The sequence below is a fragment of the Metarhizium acridum genome, assembly GCF_019434415.1.
Source record: "Metarhizium acridum strain ARSEF 324 chromosome Unknown scaffold_31, whole genome shotgun sequence".
Lineage (NCBI taxonomy): Eukaryota > Fungi > Ascomycota > Sordariomycetes > Hypocreales > Clavicipitaceae > Metarhizium > Metarhizium acridum.
This window is the reverse complement of record NW_027094018.1, coordinates 2,366,798-2,383,169: the sequence shown is the minus strand read 5'-3', so window position 1 is coordinate 2,383,169 and position 16,372 is coordinate 2,366,798. Positions and strand designations below refer to the sequence as shown.

The 16,372-nt window shown below is 52.6% G+C and overlaps 6 protein-coding genes across 6 annotated transcripts; 4 read left to right on the top strand and 2 right to left on the bottom strand.

Annotated features, from left to right (window-relative positions):
- Positions 1-1,752: 1,752 nt before the first annotated feature.
- On the top strand, positions 1,753-6,150 carry J3458_005610 (uncharacterized protein). The gene has a single exon (XM_007812008.2). It carries the CDS (start codon positions 2,737-2,739, stop codon positions 4,672-4,674), a length of 1,938 nt encoding a protein of 645 aa, XP_007810199.2. The 5' UTR covers positions 1,753-2,736; the 3' UTR covers positions 4,675-6,150.
- Positions 5,734-6,369, bottom strand: J3458_005609 (uncharacterized protein; the record flags this gene model as incomplete). The annotated part of the gene is made up of 3 exons (XM_007812009.1): positions 5,734-6,025; positions 6,089-6,150; positions 6,214-6,369. The coding sequence occupies 3 exons, from the start codon at positions 6,367-6,369 to the stop codon at positions 5,734-5,736; spliced, it is 510 nt and encodes a 169-aa protein (XP_007810200.1).
- Positions 6,370-8,067: 1,698 nt separating this feature from the next.
- Positions 8,068-9,998, top strand: AIP1_1 (WD40 repeat-like protein; the record flags this gene model as incomplete). The annotated part of the gene is made up of 2 exons (XM_007812010.2): positions 8,068-8,181; positions 8,280-9,998. 2 exons carry the CDS (start codon positions 8,068-8,070, stop codon positions 9,996-9,998), a joined length of 1,833 nt encoding a protein of 610 aa, XP_007810201.2.
- Positions 9,999-10,266: 268 nt separating this feature from the next.
- ALG13_1 (N-acetylglucosaminyldiphosphodolichol N-acetylglucosaminyltransferase catalytic subunit alg13) lies at positions 10,267-11,018 on the bottom strand (the record flags this gene model as incomplete). Its single annotated transcript, XM_007812011.2, has 3 exons — positions 10,267-10,441; positions 10,500-10,638; positions 10,697-11,018. The coding sequence occupies 3 exons, from the start codon at positions 11,016-11,018 to the stop codon at positions 10,267-10,269; spliced, it is 636 nt and encodes a 211-aa protein (XP_007810202.2).
- A 237-nt stretch (positions 11,019-11,255) lies between these two features.
- RSM24_1 (mitochondrial 37S ribosomal protein mS35) lies at positions 11,256-12,749 on the top strand. Its single transcript, XM_007812012.2, has 2 exons — positions 11,256-11,882; positions 11,951-12,749. The coding sequence occupies exons 1-2, from the start codon at positions 11,306-11,308 to the stop codon at positions 12,544-12,546; spliced, it is 1,173 nt and encodes a 390-aa protein (XP_007810203.2). The 5' UTR covers positions 11,256-11,305; the 3' UTR covers positions 12,547-12,749.
- A 1,455-nt stretch (positions 12,750-14,204) lies between these two features.
- Positions 14,205-15,957, top strand: HFD1_1 (Hexadecenal dehydrogenase; the record flags this gene model as incomplete). Its single annotated transcript, XM_066118897.1, has 3 exons — positions 14,205-15,387; positions 15,501-15,855; positions 15,915-15,957. The coding sequence occupies 3 exons, from the start codon at positions 14,205-14,207 to the stop codon at positions 15,955-15,957; spliced, it is 1,581 nt and encodes a 526-aa protein (XP_065976419.1).
- Between the last annotated feature and the right edge of the window lie 415 nt (positions 15,958-16,372).

Below are 16,372 nucleotides of genomic sequence, written 5' to 3'. Positions count from 1 at the left end.
GCCGGGGAACCTTGACATTGACTCCGTGGCCTAGATATTGATTCCATCGGAATGTCGATTGGTCCACATGTAGTGTCAAGATTGTGTTTCTGATAAGCCTCACTCCCTGACAGGCTGTGGTTGGGGATAAGAAGACCTCGGCGCGGGACAGCTTCTCAACGCACTTCATGTTTCTCGGGAGCTGTTTATGACAGACATTTTCCTTGGTCCCAAAGTTTCCATGTCGGGGATCGATCCCTGATCAATACGTGCGCGCTTGTACCGGCATAGACTCTAAATGGTACGAAGCGCAGTAGCTAGGCACGTGGCCTGCCTCATTACTTTACCTCCCACTGTATATCGAATCTCGAATCTCGTCGTGGATTGAGTACTCGGTGACATGGCGCGTGGTGCTTGAACCACAAGAGACTTGAGTTGACAGATGATAGCTTTCTTTCAAACATGTCCATGCTATGTATTAAATACGTTACAGATAAAAAAAACCGTACAACCGGCCATCTTAGGACGTAAGTGAGACACCTGTCGCCCCGTTTTTTTTTAAAGAACCAACAAGGTACTCCGTACTACAGGTGCTATGCAGCCCAGTCTGGTTTTCAATACTATTGACTACTCGACTTGTATCCGTTTGGGCGTGCTAGGCATGCTAGGCATGCTACTTCTACAAATAAGAAAAACAAGCCGAGACCTACCTCGCTTCCTGGAGAAAAGCAGGATAATTTATTTTGCCGGCGCAGCAAGTACAGATGCACCCTCCACGAGTCTTGGCCGTGAGAATCAATGGGACACCAGACAATGGAAATATTACCTGGGTACTTAGTACCTCAACGGGTACTTCAGTCCAAGGAGCACGGGGGCTGCAACTCACTGGCGGACCGGGATCTGGGATCTCACTGCTTACAAGGCACCACCGCAAGTACTTGGGGATGCGCTTAGATGGTGCAAATAGAGAGATGCGGATACGTGCCAAGGTGAGGAGTAAGTACCCAGGTACTTGAGAGGACTAGCACTTCAAGGTGTGGCGATGCACCCAGGAAGTTGTTATAAGTCAACGTGAACACAGCCTAGTATTTCTTAGCTTAGCATCTAAGTACTTTCAGCACTCCGCATGACGTGACACCACAACGATTTTAGTGATGTGAGGACGGGGTATCTTGACACCTAGGTACTTACTTAAGTACTTATATCTGGGCACCCGGTGCAGTCGACCCAGAGTGCTCAATACTTGGTGCTTTACGCGGTTCAATGTTATACTGGTTTGGAAACGGCAGGCGGCATGAAAATGCGAACCAGACCAGCTCTCAAGGCTGCCACAGCAGCGGGTTGGCCTCACAGGCATTGGCGAGTTGGTTCAGCAGGCACTCACACTGACTCTGGGTGTCTGGAGCTCTCCACACCCCCTTGCAGCGAGTGTGGTGGATCTGGGTGCTGGCTGTGGAATTGGCGACCAGCGGTGGTCCAGTGGTTTGTCCAGTGGGTATCCAGTGCCCCAACACCCAGAGCTGCCCAGCGGGCTGTGTTGCCCGTGTTGCCCCAGTTGGGTGCGGCCCACCAAACACACCAAGCAGATGCAGACGTTGCTGTTGATTGAAGAGTCTTGGTCTGGCTGGGTTCATTCTCGGTCAAGCAGCCCCTAGTCCAGCCCTCGTTGGGCGGGTCGCCATCCGTATCGTCCGCTCCCTGCCAAACTGGGCCCTGGCTTGCGGGTACTTGTACTGAGGTCAGAGAGTACTTGGACGGTCGCGCAGCTCAAAGCCGCCAATTAAGTATCTAGATACATATGCGCACTTGGAGAGCTGTTAGTTGGAACCTTGCTATGGTGGCACGTTTACATGGAGCAGTCGGTACCCCGTCAACCCGTTCTTCGTTCCAAGTGCTGCTCAAGTGTGGCGGCGTCGGCCGCCCGCCTGTCTGGAGCAGCCTGGCTGCACCAAAACGAATCAATCCGCGCACTCTTCCATTTGATCTTTGACCCAAGCCAAGGCGCCCCAGCGCGCCCCAATGTACGGGGGTACCGACCGAGTTCGTGCTCCCTGCCCTGCCTCCAATCTGGTTCACCCGTGTCTGATGTTCAAGTTCCATGTCCGTCCCCGTCCCATCGTCTGTCCACTGCTCCAACTGGCTGCTCCCACTGGCTGGTCCAACTCGAACACGCAGCTAGAGCTGTTCTCCCGGCTTCCAGTATCCAAACACCACCCAACACTCTCGCCTCCCTCCGTTTGCTCCCTCTTTCACTCCTTCCTCTGCGCTGTAGCCCATTAATCCTTCAACTCTCATCGCCTCTTTTTTTCCTTTTCTTTCCCTCCGTTCCTCTTCAGACTAGTTGTCTCCTCAAGAGACACAACTCGAGGCTTTCGTTAGCTCTCGATCATCTTGCCCGACAGCCCACCTTTCTCCCCGTCGTTTCTCTCTCTCACTCTCACTCTCACGTTCGCTCTGCCTGTCGGACTCGCAGATCCGCCTTCTCCTGCTGACTGACTCCTGCCTCTGGAGCTTGGTCGCCACACAAAACCCAACTCCCCGGTGTCCGACCTGGCCCGACTTGCCACCTCATCAGGCACCCCTTTGCCCACATCACCCGCTCCACTTTTCCGTTTACGTCAGCATTTTTTTCTGGGGATCCACTCTACCGACCGTGCGGTTGCTGTTTGTCGCAAACATCATCCAGCAGACGTCGTCGCGATATTCTGTGTCGCGACTCATCGGCAACCCACACCCCTTGTTGACGGAGGCTGCTTCATGTTTCGTTTTTGGAGCTCCGATCCTAGGGGAAGCGAGCAGCCTGCAGAAACGCCAAAACTCCCGTTGGACGCGCGCCAACACCTGGACGCTACATCAGAACTGTCGTCGCAAAACGGCCCCGGCAGCCCGGCTCCCAAGCGGAGCTGGGATGCCTTTGACGACTCCAGTGAAGCATCATCGGATGTCTCTGAGAGTAAGCGAGTGAAGCTGCACTCTGACACCCTCGACTCAGCTTCCGTGTCGTCATGCGACGACTCATCGTCTTCTGTCGGAGGTGGTGGCATGGATCGTGCGCGCGACATCATCAGGCACCAAATAGGCCTCGAGGTGCTCCTCAAGCATGACGAGTTGAGACTTATCAATCAGGAGCTCGCCAAATGCCAAATAGCGCTGGAACAATTGCGCAGATGTCATCTGATTCCGTACCCTCAATACTGTCCGACCCCAGACCAGATGCTTGACATCAGCAGTGGTAAGGGTCCTGCAGCTATTACTCGATTCGGAGAACCAGTTCCTCAGTGGGCACCGCCATTTGGCGTTGTGGACGGCCCATACGCACGGCATTACGCGAAGTGGCTCATTCCCGATCCCTCCTTCGATGGTGAACAGCCAGAGTGGCAGTTCACCCCACAGTTCGCGCGCGCACGAGTGCCCTTCAACGAGGGCAGAACGACGAGGAACAGTTTCACGGAAACCGGGCCGGCTTCCAAGGGGAGACCAGTTCGCGGCAACGCAGGCCAGAAACTTCAAGCTTTGTCGAGCGGATATCCTCAACCCAAGGACAAGGCTGGTCCTTGTATCCTGAAGCGATCCGATGGCCGAACTGTCAAGCTAGTTTGCCTCGACTGCAACCGTGAAAACTTTTCCAGCACTCAAGGCTTTATAAACCACTGTCGGATTGCTCACAAGCGAGATTTTAAGAGTCACGAGGAAGCTGCCGTCCAGAGCGGACACCCTATCGACGTTGGTGAGAATGGTGGTCCTGGGGGCGCCGGCGCAGATGACAAGACCCAAGCCAGCAGTAACGTCAACAACAACCCGTCGTTTTCCACGCATGTGCATCCCTTTGCCCGGCAAGACATGTCTGAACAACAGGCGTACGTTGCACTGCGCTCGCGAATTGCCGACTCACTCAAGCTGTATCACCAAGGTAAGCTTCCTGGTGTTGGCGCAATTCCTTCAAGGACCACTGGTGTGAACGCACCAGTTACCAAGAAGTCAAGGGCTGCCGCCACCAAGTTCAATCCTGCCACCGAGACCCCGTATCTGTCTCGTCTGATGAAGAGCCGCAACTTCAATGGCAACCTTCGTGATCTCGTTGCAGACGCCAAGACCAAGATTTCCATCGAAGACATGACACCCGACGAGGAATCCGACGACACGGGCACTCCCATTACTGCCTTTGACGGACCAAATGATGCTGCTCCTGCCCGAACTCCTTTTGTCAAGCGTGTACCAGCCCAGAGCGGAAAGACGCCTGCTGCTCCAACCGACTCGCCCACTCACCCAACGAGCAGCAAGAGCCGTGCTCCGCCCATGTCTCTCGTATCCCCTCCTGGTTCTAGTCTGGATGTGATGTCCAAATCTGGTTCCGATGCTGTCTTGTCCGATGAAGATTTGGATATGGAAGCCAACCTCAGCCCCAACACGCTGGTTAGCAATAATGCGCCGTCTCTTGTTAGTGACGACGGAGAGTATGACGACTCTGATGACGGATCTTCCATATCCGGTGGTAGTGATGAACTTGACAACGAGTCTGTGTCTGACGTTGCTGAAATTACGCTTGACGACGACCATGACTCGAGGTCTCTGCGCCGCGGTTCCAACGGCGTTTCTGGAACGGTGAGGCTCCGTAAAGACGACGCCAAAAAGCAGCATGTCACCTTTCTTGGGCCTGTGAATCGAGCCAAGGAACGAAGATCGCGCAGAACATGAGTTGTCTTTTATGTTTCCTTTGCGATTTCACTGCGACGGTTGCTAATTGACTCCCATACTTTCTCCAACATCACAACTTCAACCTACATACGCTTCAACAGTCAGTGGCACATGATGGGGCTTTCTCACCATTTGCTACTGATATCTATTTGAACCCCCTACTCGATTTTAGTTCTTTTTTCTTCTCTTTTACATTTGTTTTCAAGAAAGAACCGTGAACGCGTGCTTTTAGTGGCAGCACGGTACACGAGACTTCTGTTATCGCGGGATGGAGATCCGCGTGGCATACTGGCAAAACTTAGGAAATTCTTTCGGCGTCCAAACGGCTTATAACAAGGCAGGGGCGGGCTTCAGTCAACTTCATACCGCAGTCTTTCTGTAGAGATATCGTTTGCTTTTCTTGTTTCTTTACTAGGCGCAACGGGAGAGCGGGACTTCTTTTCTGAGAGACAGGCTTGCAACTTTGGCGCGGTTGCTAACAGTGGTTGTATGATTTTGGACCACGGAACATGATGGGAGGACCAGCCTCGTTGTATCATAGAGTTTGGTTTAGGCAGTACTGTAGAGGACTGCGGAACACGGTTGACTTGGCTCGAAGTTGAGCAAGCCCAAACAATCCCTGCATGATCTGTACCCATTGTGATTTCGATGTGATGGAATATTTAATAGGACCGCACCTGCCAAGCAGACTCGTCACGCGATATATAATATTACATGAATACCTAAATAGATAACTAAATATGAGCGAATCTCGGCGTCTGGATTGCGTCCTCATAAGGCAGCTTTGGTAGAATGATGGAACAGCACATGTAACCGGTATATATGATTCAAAATAAGCACAGAATACTACTGCAACACGTATTTCAAACCCAAGAAACCTAGACTACTTGAACATCTTGTCCCCACAGCCCAAGCACCATTGATACAAAGTGCAAGAGATGGGCAAAGTCAATAAAATTAATTAAGAAATCAAGTAAGTGCTACCTACGCATCCCAGACAAGCTGATCCCGTATTCGCAGCGCTCCGTACCGACAGACCCCACGCTTCGCGCAATGTTTTTACAAGACTACAGCTACGGCACCAGCAACGGCGGCAAGCATGCCGGCAGCATTGCCAGCGAGGCTCTCGGCACCATTGGTCTTGCTGGCGCTGGGAGCGGACGAGGTGCCAGACCTTGTGGGCACGACCGACGGGCTAGAGGTTTCGGCTGCGGCGGTGGTGGCCTCGGCCTGGGCGGTGGAAGTGGCCTTTGTGGTGAGGGTGGCGCGGGCAGAGGCGTTCATGCAGGCGCCGTTCATGGCTTGGGTGGCTCCCGGGGCGCGGGCGTCGCTGGGGCAGTTGTTGTAGCAGCTATGATTGTCAGATTGCGTGCCCATGATACTTGGGGGTGAGTTTGGAGGCCTGGGACTTTACGTTGCGATGGCTTGGGAGGCGTAGCATTGACATTCGTAGTCGGCTGGGTCGCAGGCTGCAAGCTGTCGAGGCGGCGTTAGTCTATATAATTAGACATGGAGTAGCTTGAGTTCCTGGGGCGTTACCTTTTCATTCTGGCTCAGAAGGCATTGCCTGACGATGTAGTTTGCCAGGCAGTTCTTGTCGCCGTCGGTGGGCTGGGAGACGGTTGGAGCGGAGGCGGTGCTCACGGCAGAGACACTGGTTACAGCGACCATGGCGAGATAAACAAGGAACTTCATTTTGAGGACTGGTTGAGATGGCTTTGGGTGTTGAAAACCGGGAATGTGGTGAGGGGCGAGCGAGCGAGGGTTGAGGATTTTAGATGAGCTTGCTCAACGAGAGACGAAGGGTACTGACTCCAATGAGACGACTTTGCACGCACATCAAAGGATGGAGAAGGGGAAGCGGTATCACGGGGGAGGTCCGTGGTTTAATATATCGTACGGAGTACTCCCTAAGCAGACCGTATGGCTTGTTTGATTCCAAGACGGTGGCGTAGAACTAATAACTTCAATCGAGATGTGTGAGAGCCCTCTCTTTGTACAGTACGCAGTTCCCTCAGCCCCAGATGGCCATTGAAACAAGAGGAAAAAATGCCTTTTTTGGGACAGTCCTGTTTTGTCTAGGACACATGGTCGTCCGATATATTGGGTTGTCTTTTCGTACTGTAAATGGAAAAGTACGCAAATGCTTTACAACACCGTCCATTATCCAATTGAACGCTGCCAGTGCTAAATAATCAACCGCAGGAGAGCCTCAGAGTGCTGGAAGAAGGCTGTAAAAATGCTCTGGTTTGGCCTGCAACTGTCAGCTGGTATCGCTACAGGTGAGGTACGCACAGGGACGGGCGCTGCAAATGCATGACAAGCGGGTGTTATTGTATGTAGGAATGAGATTTGTGTTTCTGTGCCGACGAGCTTCCGCCTTCTCCTATGACAACAAACTGCGATGTTGGATAGGAAGGGAAAGTCTCATGACTGGAAGTGGTTCAAGTTGCTTTTGTGACACCCCATTGCGGCATGAGACAGGTTGACCAGACACGGTGATTGGACGGCGTCTCATTCAGAGACACAAGAAATACGATTGTCTTGGCGCCATGCGAGGTCAAATTTCAGGGAAAACCAACAGCACACTCTGCGGCTGGCACAATTGTTGCACTGGCGATGATCATGGTCCTTTTTGGTTGCTCCTGACGTTGGGTGGTTGACGGGCGCTGTGCCGTTGCATTCCTATCACATGGCGCTGCGGAGTACCGAGTCTCATGGCCAGGATCTGTCTGTCTGGTCAATATTTGACCAGCGAGGACATTCGAGCGTTTGGCTGGGGGCTCTTACTGCAGTGCTACCTTGGGGTCCTGGATGGTTTCGTATTGCCGCATCGTCGGCAGGAGTAATTTGACCTATCCAGGTTTCTTTCATTCCGCATCAAAAGTGCTCCCGTATCCGTCGGAAGTTGCGTGGCAACCTAGGAACAGACCGCTGGCGTATCATGGCTGCCTGATAGCTTCGCCCACGCGCCGAGAACAGGACGACTGCTGCCTCCGAGGCATCATTGCGCTGCGGGTGGAACTATGACGAAAGAATGGCGATGAGATTGGGGCATCAGACAAGTAGATACCTAGGCAGGCATGCCCGCAATGCCGTGGGCAAAAAGCCTTTTGGATGGATTCGAACTGGGCAGCATTGCTCCGTAAAAGGCTCAAATAAATGAGAGAAGATGCTTCGAACACATGTACTCCGTACTAGACGTCCTGGTACGTTCAAGCCGACGTCATTGGCTGCCCCTCCAGGAACAAGCTTCCTTCTCAGGTGCCTGGCCCCTCCTGTTACATTCTCCCCCACCAAACCTCACCTGAGACCTCAGCTCATCAAGACACACAACCAGGCACAATCTCGAACCGTCACCGTCTTGTGAGCTATCAGAATTGTGGCAAAACCATGGCAACTCCCTCTATTACTTTGAACCGTATTCTTGCGGCGGCTCCGTCTACGACCAGAGGACAGCCAACCCAACTGTCCACCGACTCGAAAGGCGAACGAATAGCTTACGCGGTAAGCTCTTGTCCACTCCCATGCGGGCTTTCGGTAGCTCAGCATGAGACTCGTACCAGCGTGTAAAGCGCCCATGATGCTAATGCGGCACCTTTCAGTCAGGGAAATCAATCTTTGTCCGCTCTATCGACAACCCCGCCGAATCCAAGGAGTACACCGGCCACACCGCCGCTACAACTGTTGCTCGTTTTTCACCTAGCGGATTCAAAGTCGCCAGTGGTGATGCCAGTGGTACACTACGGGTGTGGGAGCCTGAGAATACGGATAAAACGATTGGCGAATATCACATCATCTCAGGCCGACTGAACGATGTTGCCTGGGATGGTGAGTCGCAGCGTGTCATTGCTGTCGGAGATGGCAAGGAGCAGTTCGGCCGCTGCATCACGGCAGACAGCGGAAACTCGGTGGGGGAAATCATTGGCCACTCAAAAACAGTCAACGCAGTAGCTATGAAGCCCCAGCGCCCTTTCCGTGCTGCAACTGTTGGTGACGATGGCAACATGGTGTTTTATCACGGCGCTCCCTACAAATTCAACGAGAAGAGTGCTTTACACAAGGGGTTTGTTCTTGGAGCCTCATACTCTCCCGATGGAGCTACTCTTGCGACTGTAGGCGCCGATAAGCGAATACAGCTGTACGACGGAAAGACTGGGGAGCCTATCAAGCAGATTGGCCAAGGGGAACACACTGGGAGCATATTTGCTCTCTCCTGGTCTGAGGATGGCAGAAAGTTTGCCACGGCAAGCGCTGACCAGACGATAAAACTTTGGGAGGTTGATTCAGGCAGCGTCATTCAGACCTGGAAGTTTGGAGACGGAGTCAGCATTCGAGATCAGCAGATGGGTGTCGTCATTCCTCATGGCCGAACCGATGGTTTGATTATTAGCGTAAACTTGGAAGGAGAGCTTATTTACCTCAATGAGGGCAAGAAGGAACCCGTCAAGATCCTCCAGGGACACCAAAAGAGCATCACCGCTCTCACTGGCTCCTCTGACGGCAAAGGCTCTGCGCTATGGACAGGAAGCTTTGATGGCCGGGTTTGCCACTGGAACGTCGCAACAGGCACGGCTAGTGTGGTAGATGGAGGGTCTCATACTAACCAGGTTGTGCAGATAACAGGGCTTGCGGGAAAAATCTATACCGCTGGCTGGGATGACACGGTGAAGATTGCGGATGAATCAGCCGGCACCTTCGTGGGCGAGTCCATCAGTCTTGCGGCACAACCAAAGGGCGCTAGTGCATCCGACGGTGTCCTTTATGTCGCCACGGTTTCGTCGATTGCGGCGTACTCTGACGGGAAGCTTCTGAAAGAGACAGCAGTCAGCTATACTCCGACATCCATCGCCGCCTGCGGAGGCTTGGTCGCCGTTGGGGCGGACAAAAACTCTGTCAAGTTATACAAGGCCAGTTCCGGGGGCTCCTTGGAAGAACTACAAACATTGACCAACCCTACTGGAACAATATCCGCTTTGGCTTTTTCGAAGGATGGCTCTCACTTGGCTGCTGGAAATAGCGTTGGCAAGATTTACGCATATAATACCGCAACATGGGAGGTGGCTTCAGACCGTTGGTCTGCCCACACGGCGCGCGTGACTTGCATTGCCTGGGATGATACTGGCGCATACGCAGCTAGCGGAAGTTTAGACACCAACGTCTTTGTATGGTGTTTGGAAAAGAGCAGTCAAGGAAAGCGAATCAAGGCTGCCAACGCACACAAGGACGGAGTTAATGGTATCTCATGGATAGAAGGTGGACAAATTGCCAGCGTAGGAGGGGATGCAAACGTCAAGATTTGGGATGTTAAGAGCTTGCCTTGAATATAAATAAGAGTTGCGTAGGAGCCTCGTATCACTCCTTTATTATTATCAGCTGTCACTGAGTACAATTGTGACAGTATCGAGGACTGAGCCAAATACGAATGAGATCAAGTTGTAAACCCCAACCCCCAAAACTCCCCAAGGCAATATGAAGTTGAAGCATGGTTTTGCGGAATCATGGCGCATCTGTAAGTGTTGTGGCTCACGACTAGGCCTTCCTAGACTGAGAATTGGCGCGAAGAAAGATGTATCCATAGAGCCTATGCGCCTAGTCATGAGACATCTGCGATATTTCTTCTTTCTTTACTTCCCCGGGCCTGATGTCCCAGAGCCTCAGAGCCTCCTCCTGCTTACCCCTGACATCGTGGGCCGGCCATCGTGTTGTCTTATTCTCTTCCCAAAGAAGGAACGCCTTGTGAATCGCTTCCTGAAGATCAAGACGGCTGGATACACGTCAGTCTCACGTATCTTACTACATATGGCACAGTGATTTATACTGACTCTGCGGAACTCATGGTTGCGTAACCTTGCCTCGCAAGATGTTTGGCCATTTCGGTTTGGTGATCATTGAGCAATCGGGTATTGGGAACCACGATGAGAGGAAGTCCCATTTTCCACGCATCCAGAATAGTTCCAGTCCCTAGATAATCATATCAGGACGCAATACTGCGGCATATGTACGGGTTGCAAGCACTGACCTGCGTGTGAGATAACCAAGCCTTGGGCTCGCTGTCCAGGGAGAGCTTGGCAGAGGACCATTTCTTCCTTCATCAAGTTGTTTCTGACGTCAAACACGTCAACCTCGAAACCCCTGGGGAGTTCCTCCTTCTGGTCTGAGGATCGGGCACTGGCCCAGGGAATGTCAGGTCCACACTGGACATGCAGGGCTGTGAAGCCTTGTTCTCTGAGAAACTGCCAAAAGGCAGATTGGAGAACTTCTTTTGTTAATTCCTCAAACCCAACAGTTGCGCCGACTGTGACTAGGCAGTACCTTTCAATGGCACTTGAGCTTGAAGCCATCTTCAATTTGACATTTCTACCTCATTGCTGTTGAGAAGGCAGATGATATACGTGAGGTTGTACGGAGTACACCATGCGGAAAGCTGGCATCTCTTGGTTATCATTCAATGTTGGAGGTAGGTCACCAAGTGGAGCTGCGCGCCACAGCATGCAGCATGGGGTTGGGGCGCCAAGTATGGCAAAACATCGGCAAAGCTGTGTTCCTTGACTGCCACTCCATTGACCTCTGCCAAATTTTTGATAGCTACACATCCAAGTCGAAGCTGGTACAACCTCATCAATTCGACATGGCGTCGGCTTCAAATGCCGCGAGGATATTTGCGCTGGCATGCCGTAGGGCCCCTCGAGTCCATCCGCTGCCTCCAGTACAGCAAATTTCTCGGCAAAGCCTCGCTGCACAGCGAGCATTCAGCACGTCATCAGCACGATGGACCGACGAGAAAACGAAAAAGGAGGGGGCCGAAGAGAGCGAGGGAGAGCTACCGCAGCAGTTGGAGTTGAAGACCATGAACAAGGCTTTCGCCGAGACGGCCACCCCTGAGGGATTGCGACAGCTCGACGAGCTGGCCAAGACGAACGGCTACAACACGATTGACGAGTTCTTAACAGCAAAACTGAGACAGACGCCTGGCTGGGCATCCGAGGACAGAGCATTGGAGGAGGAACTACTCAAGGATGACATTGGCGAGAAGCCCAATAAGTCATCGTTCTGGTTCGACGAGGAAGATCCCGAAACCAACACCGAGGAGCATGATGAGTTTGACGAGGATGACATTACTTCTATGGCGCATGGCAAGCTGGAGGAAGTTCGAGAGATGAGACACTACGCCCGACTGGCAGCTTGGGAGATGCCTCTTCTCTCAAGTAAGTTGTATCCCCTGCGGAGAACACCGAGGATTGGCCTCCGAAACTAATTACAATGACCATGACAGAATTCGCCAAGCCCTTCGTGCCCCCTAAGGAGAATGAAGTCCTCCGCTGGCGATACACAACCTACATGGGTGAATCACACCCCGCCGAACGAAAAGTTGTCGTTCAGTTCGCCCCCGACGATCTGAAGCTCACGCCTGTCCAGACGGCCAAGCTGAAGAAGCTCGTCGGTCCCCGATACAACCCCGAGACGGAGCTCGTCAAGATTAGCTGTGAAAGCTACGAGCACCAGGCCCAGAACAAGCGCTATCTAACAGGTCTGGTGGATGATTTGATCGCGGCCGCCAAAGACCCCAAGGATACCTTCGAGGATGTGCCCCTGGACCTGAGGCATCACCGTATCAAGGAGAAGCCGAGATTCCCCAAGGAATGGAGAATGACCAAGGAGCGACGACTGGAGCTGGACGAGCAGCGAAAGGCAGCGGCGATTGCGGACATGGAACGGGCCGAAAGTGGATTGCTGGTGGACGGCAAGCAGGCCATTGACAGCTATCTGATGCAGAAGCTGATTGAGGAACAGGAGAAGCAAAAGGTTGCAGAAATGGTGCCTGCGCCGAAGGCTGGAAAGGGTGCTGCGCCGGCGAGAGCAAGGAGGTAGACTTGTTTGTAAATATCATGCTGTTTAGCGGTCAGGGGTGGCTTCTGGCATGGCCGGATCTGTATAATTGAGCATGCGGATAGCCTGGGCGCGTGTGCCCTGGATGTACAGTAGATGTAGAAATTCATGTCCTATTTTTGGATATCGGTGGTGGGCAATGTCATTAGTAAGGCGGTAGTCACTGCGACAGGAGCGTCGAGGACTCCAATCAATGGTGTGTGACTGGGACTTGGCCTATACAGACATGAAATACATGTAGAACATCCTAAATGCTTTGAATGAGAATGATGGACGTGGACTCGATCCCATTTTTCATTTCCAAGTTGTCTTCCGCCCTGACTGAACTTGTTTCCAGCCATCCGCCCTGCCATTGGCCCGCCCCGTTCCATTCGCCAGGTAAGGGATATTACATCAAAACAACCACTCCGTACTCCGTAGTTGGATGACTTTTGCAAAGCTAATTTGCGGAGACCGGGGGTGGGGGGGGCTTGTATTGGGCTGAGAAGCGGGTGAATGCACAACATGTCTCCGTCGTCACATCAAGCGGGAACTTGGCGCCAGTATTGTGCATCTGCCTCGGCAAATGTACGTTTGAGTCTGGACTGTACGGAGTACCACGCGAGAAGCATGTGGTAGAGGAAGCTGTGCCTCTCATTGGTGTCTGTGTCTTGATTTTTTTTCTTCTTCCCCCCCCTTTTTACGTTGCGGGCAGTCCTGGATTCAGCGTTAGCGAAACGTGGGGCGACACAGACCGCACAGCTTAAGCTTGTCGAGGTCGCGTGGCGAGCTTGGAGGCCACTGACGGTACGTAGTGGAAATTAGGGCCGTGGCTCCGTGTGTCGGCCTACTAACCTACTCCGTACGGAGTACCGAGCCCTTGATTGATGACGGATCTGCAAGCCATGAGAGCAGAGTATGTACTCTTGGACGGAAGAGTGAGAAGGCAAGGAGCATTCGGGGTCTGCCGAGGAGGCATGGCTGGCAACCATTCACTCCTACTAGTGTTTGTCGGCGGCACGTCGAGGCGTTTAAGACCCGATGGTGGTTGATGTCGATCCCAGCCACTTGTCGGGGATGCACAACTAACTATTAAGGCATCCTGGTGCTCGTGCGACTTCCCGCCAGGTTGCACGTTCCGGTCAACCCTTAACCAAGGGTACTTGGCGTTGCTCACTGATCAAAGCACTGAGGCTGGTACTTCGTCTGGTCCATGTCTCGTCCCAATAGCCCTGGAGGTCCCTGCAAATTAGCAACCCGCATCTCTATCTGCTGCTCCTGCTTGACCTGGTTTTAAACCAGACCCTTTTAAACCTCCCGTTTCCCAGTTCCGATCTCCCGCTCCCCTTCTTCCATTCCGCATCCACCTCTGCACTTCATCGGTCCCCATCCCTGTCTGTCCGACTTGGTCGACTATTCCCGAGCACTCCGTCCCTTAGTACGCATTGGGCAGTTTCTTCCGCCCGCCAAGGTCTAAGTGTTCCTACCGGAACCGAGCTCCTAGCCTACGAGTACGGAGAACCAAGCACCTTAGGTACCTAGGTAGCTTCCTATAGCTAGCTCCCTTTGACCAAGAGCTTGTACAAGCTCCGACCGTCTTTTTGCCATTTCGCCGTTTTGCACCGTCGTCGCCAAAGACAGTTGGTCGGGCATCCTTCATCATGGCTCACGTCAAGGCTGGCCCCATCCCGGCCTTTGAGCCCGCGGCCCTTGACGACATCACTGCCCACGTCGAGCGTCTGCGCAAGACCTTTCGCACCAACAAGACCAAGGACATGAACTTTCGTTTGCAGCAGATCCGCAAGCTCTATTGGGCTGTCTCTGACTATGAGCAACTCATCGAGGAGGCTGTCATGAAGGACATGGGAAAATGCAAGTTTGAGGCTCACGTCACCGAGATTGACTGGGTCAAGAACGAGGCCATCAATGTCGCCAACAAGCTCGAGACCTGGGCCAAGGACGAATACGTTGTCGACCTGCCCATGACATACTGGCCAATGCGCCCGCGCATAAGAAACGAGCCATTGGGCCAGGTGCTCATCATTGGTGCTTACAACTTCCCCTTTCAGCTGAATCTCACTCCCGTCATTGGCGCCATTGCCGCTGGCAACTGTGTCATACTCAAGCCCTCTGAGCTGTCGCCTCACTCTGCCATGATTCTCAAGAAGATCTTTGACGAGTACCTCGACCCAGATTGCTATGTATGTGTCAACGGTGCCTTGGAGGAGACTAAGCATGTTATGGAGCATAAGTTTGACAAGATTGTCTTTACCGGTGGCAAGAAGACTGGGGCCATCATCGCAACCAAGGCTGCCCAGTCTCTCACGCCCGTTCTTCTCGAACTTGGTGGCCAAAACCCAGCCTTCATTACCAAGAACGGCGATGTCAAGCTCGCCGCCAGGCGCCTTCTCTGGCAAAAGTGCCTCAACGCTGGCCAGGTGTGCCTGTCGCACAACTATGTTCTCATTGAGCGTCCCGTCTTGAATGAGTTCATCGCCGAAGTAAACAAGCAGTACCGTATATTCATGCCCAAGGGCGCCAAAGACAGTGACTTGTCGCGAATTGTCAACAAGGGCCATTTCGATCGTCTGATGAGGATGCTGAACAACTCCAAGGGCAAGATTGTAATGGGAGGGGGGTCTGACGAAGAGAAGCTGTGGATTGAGCCGACGGCCGTCCTCGTCAACGACGTTGAGGACACCATGATGGCTGAGGAGAGTTTTGGTCCCATTTGGTCCATCATGCCCTTTGATAATCTCGACGAGGCCATTGACATTGCCAACAAGGTTGACCCCACGCCGTTGGCCCTTTTCACATTTGGTTCCGATGAGGAAAATAACAAAGGTATGTTAAGGGCTCAACTTTGCGCACACTTATCATGACAGAAAACGCACTCTTCCCAAGAAAAAAAAAAAAAGAATTTTGTCAAAATTAAGCAAACTAATGCACGGTTACAGTCCTGAACAACGTCACGTCAGGAGGTGCCACCGTCAACGATGCCTTTTTCCACGCCATGATCAACGCCACCCCCCTCGGCGGCATTGGCTCCTCCGGCCAAGGTAGTTACCACGGTTATTACTCCTTCAAAGCCTTCAGCCACCAGCGCATCATCACCCAAGTCCCCAAATGGGCAGAGAAGCTCCTCCGCGTACGCTATATGCCGTACTCATGGGACGAATTAAGCCGTTACCGCATGATGAATGGACAAAAGCCCAATTTCGACCGTGACGGCAACGTCAACCAGGGCCTCAAGTACTGGCTCAGTTTCGTGTTCGGCCTCGGCGGGAAGAGCACGTCCGGTGCAGCAGTAAGGTGGGGGATTATCCTTGCCCTGATTGCCATGTTCCTTCGGCTGAAGAGAAATTCGCTAGGCCTGTAAATGGCGCAAAACCATCGCCCGAGCAAGACGACTGAGAATTGTAAAGCAATGTCATTCTACGAACAATACGTGCTGTACCGATACCCATTTTTGTGACATTAAATGAAAGAGGGATATGTGTCGAGATGTAATTCGAAGAGGGGGAAACTCGGCAGGCTGATGTGATTTATGAGCGATAGGGAGGCATATATATCTTTGTGACACATATGACAGCTTCACAGTCCAAGTCTGTTTTCTTTTTGTACCCAACATCTGCAGAATTTGTACGTTATGTAGGATCACCACCTGGTTTGAAAAGACCCAAATAACTACTTTTTTTTTTCCCGCATGGCCGTGAAGCCGAACCCTTTCATTAGCTTTCTCCTGCCCATCTAAAAACTGCAGTCTATGAGTCGTCCACATCGTCATGGAAGGAGGGAAACACAAGACTTGCAAGCCAGCGGCGGCTTC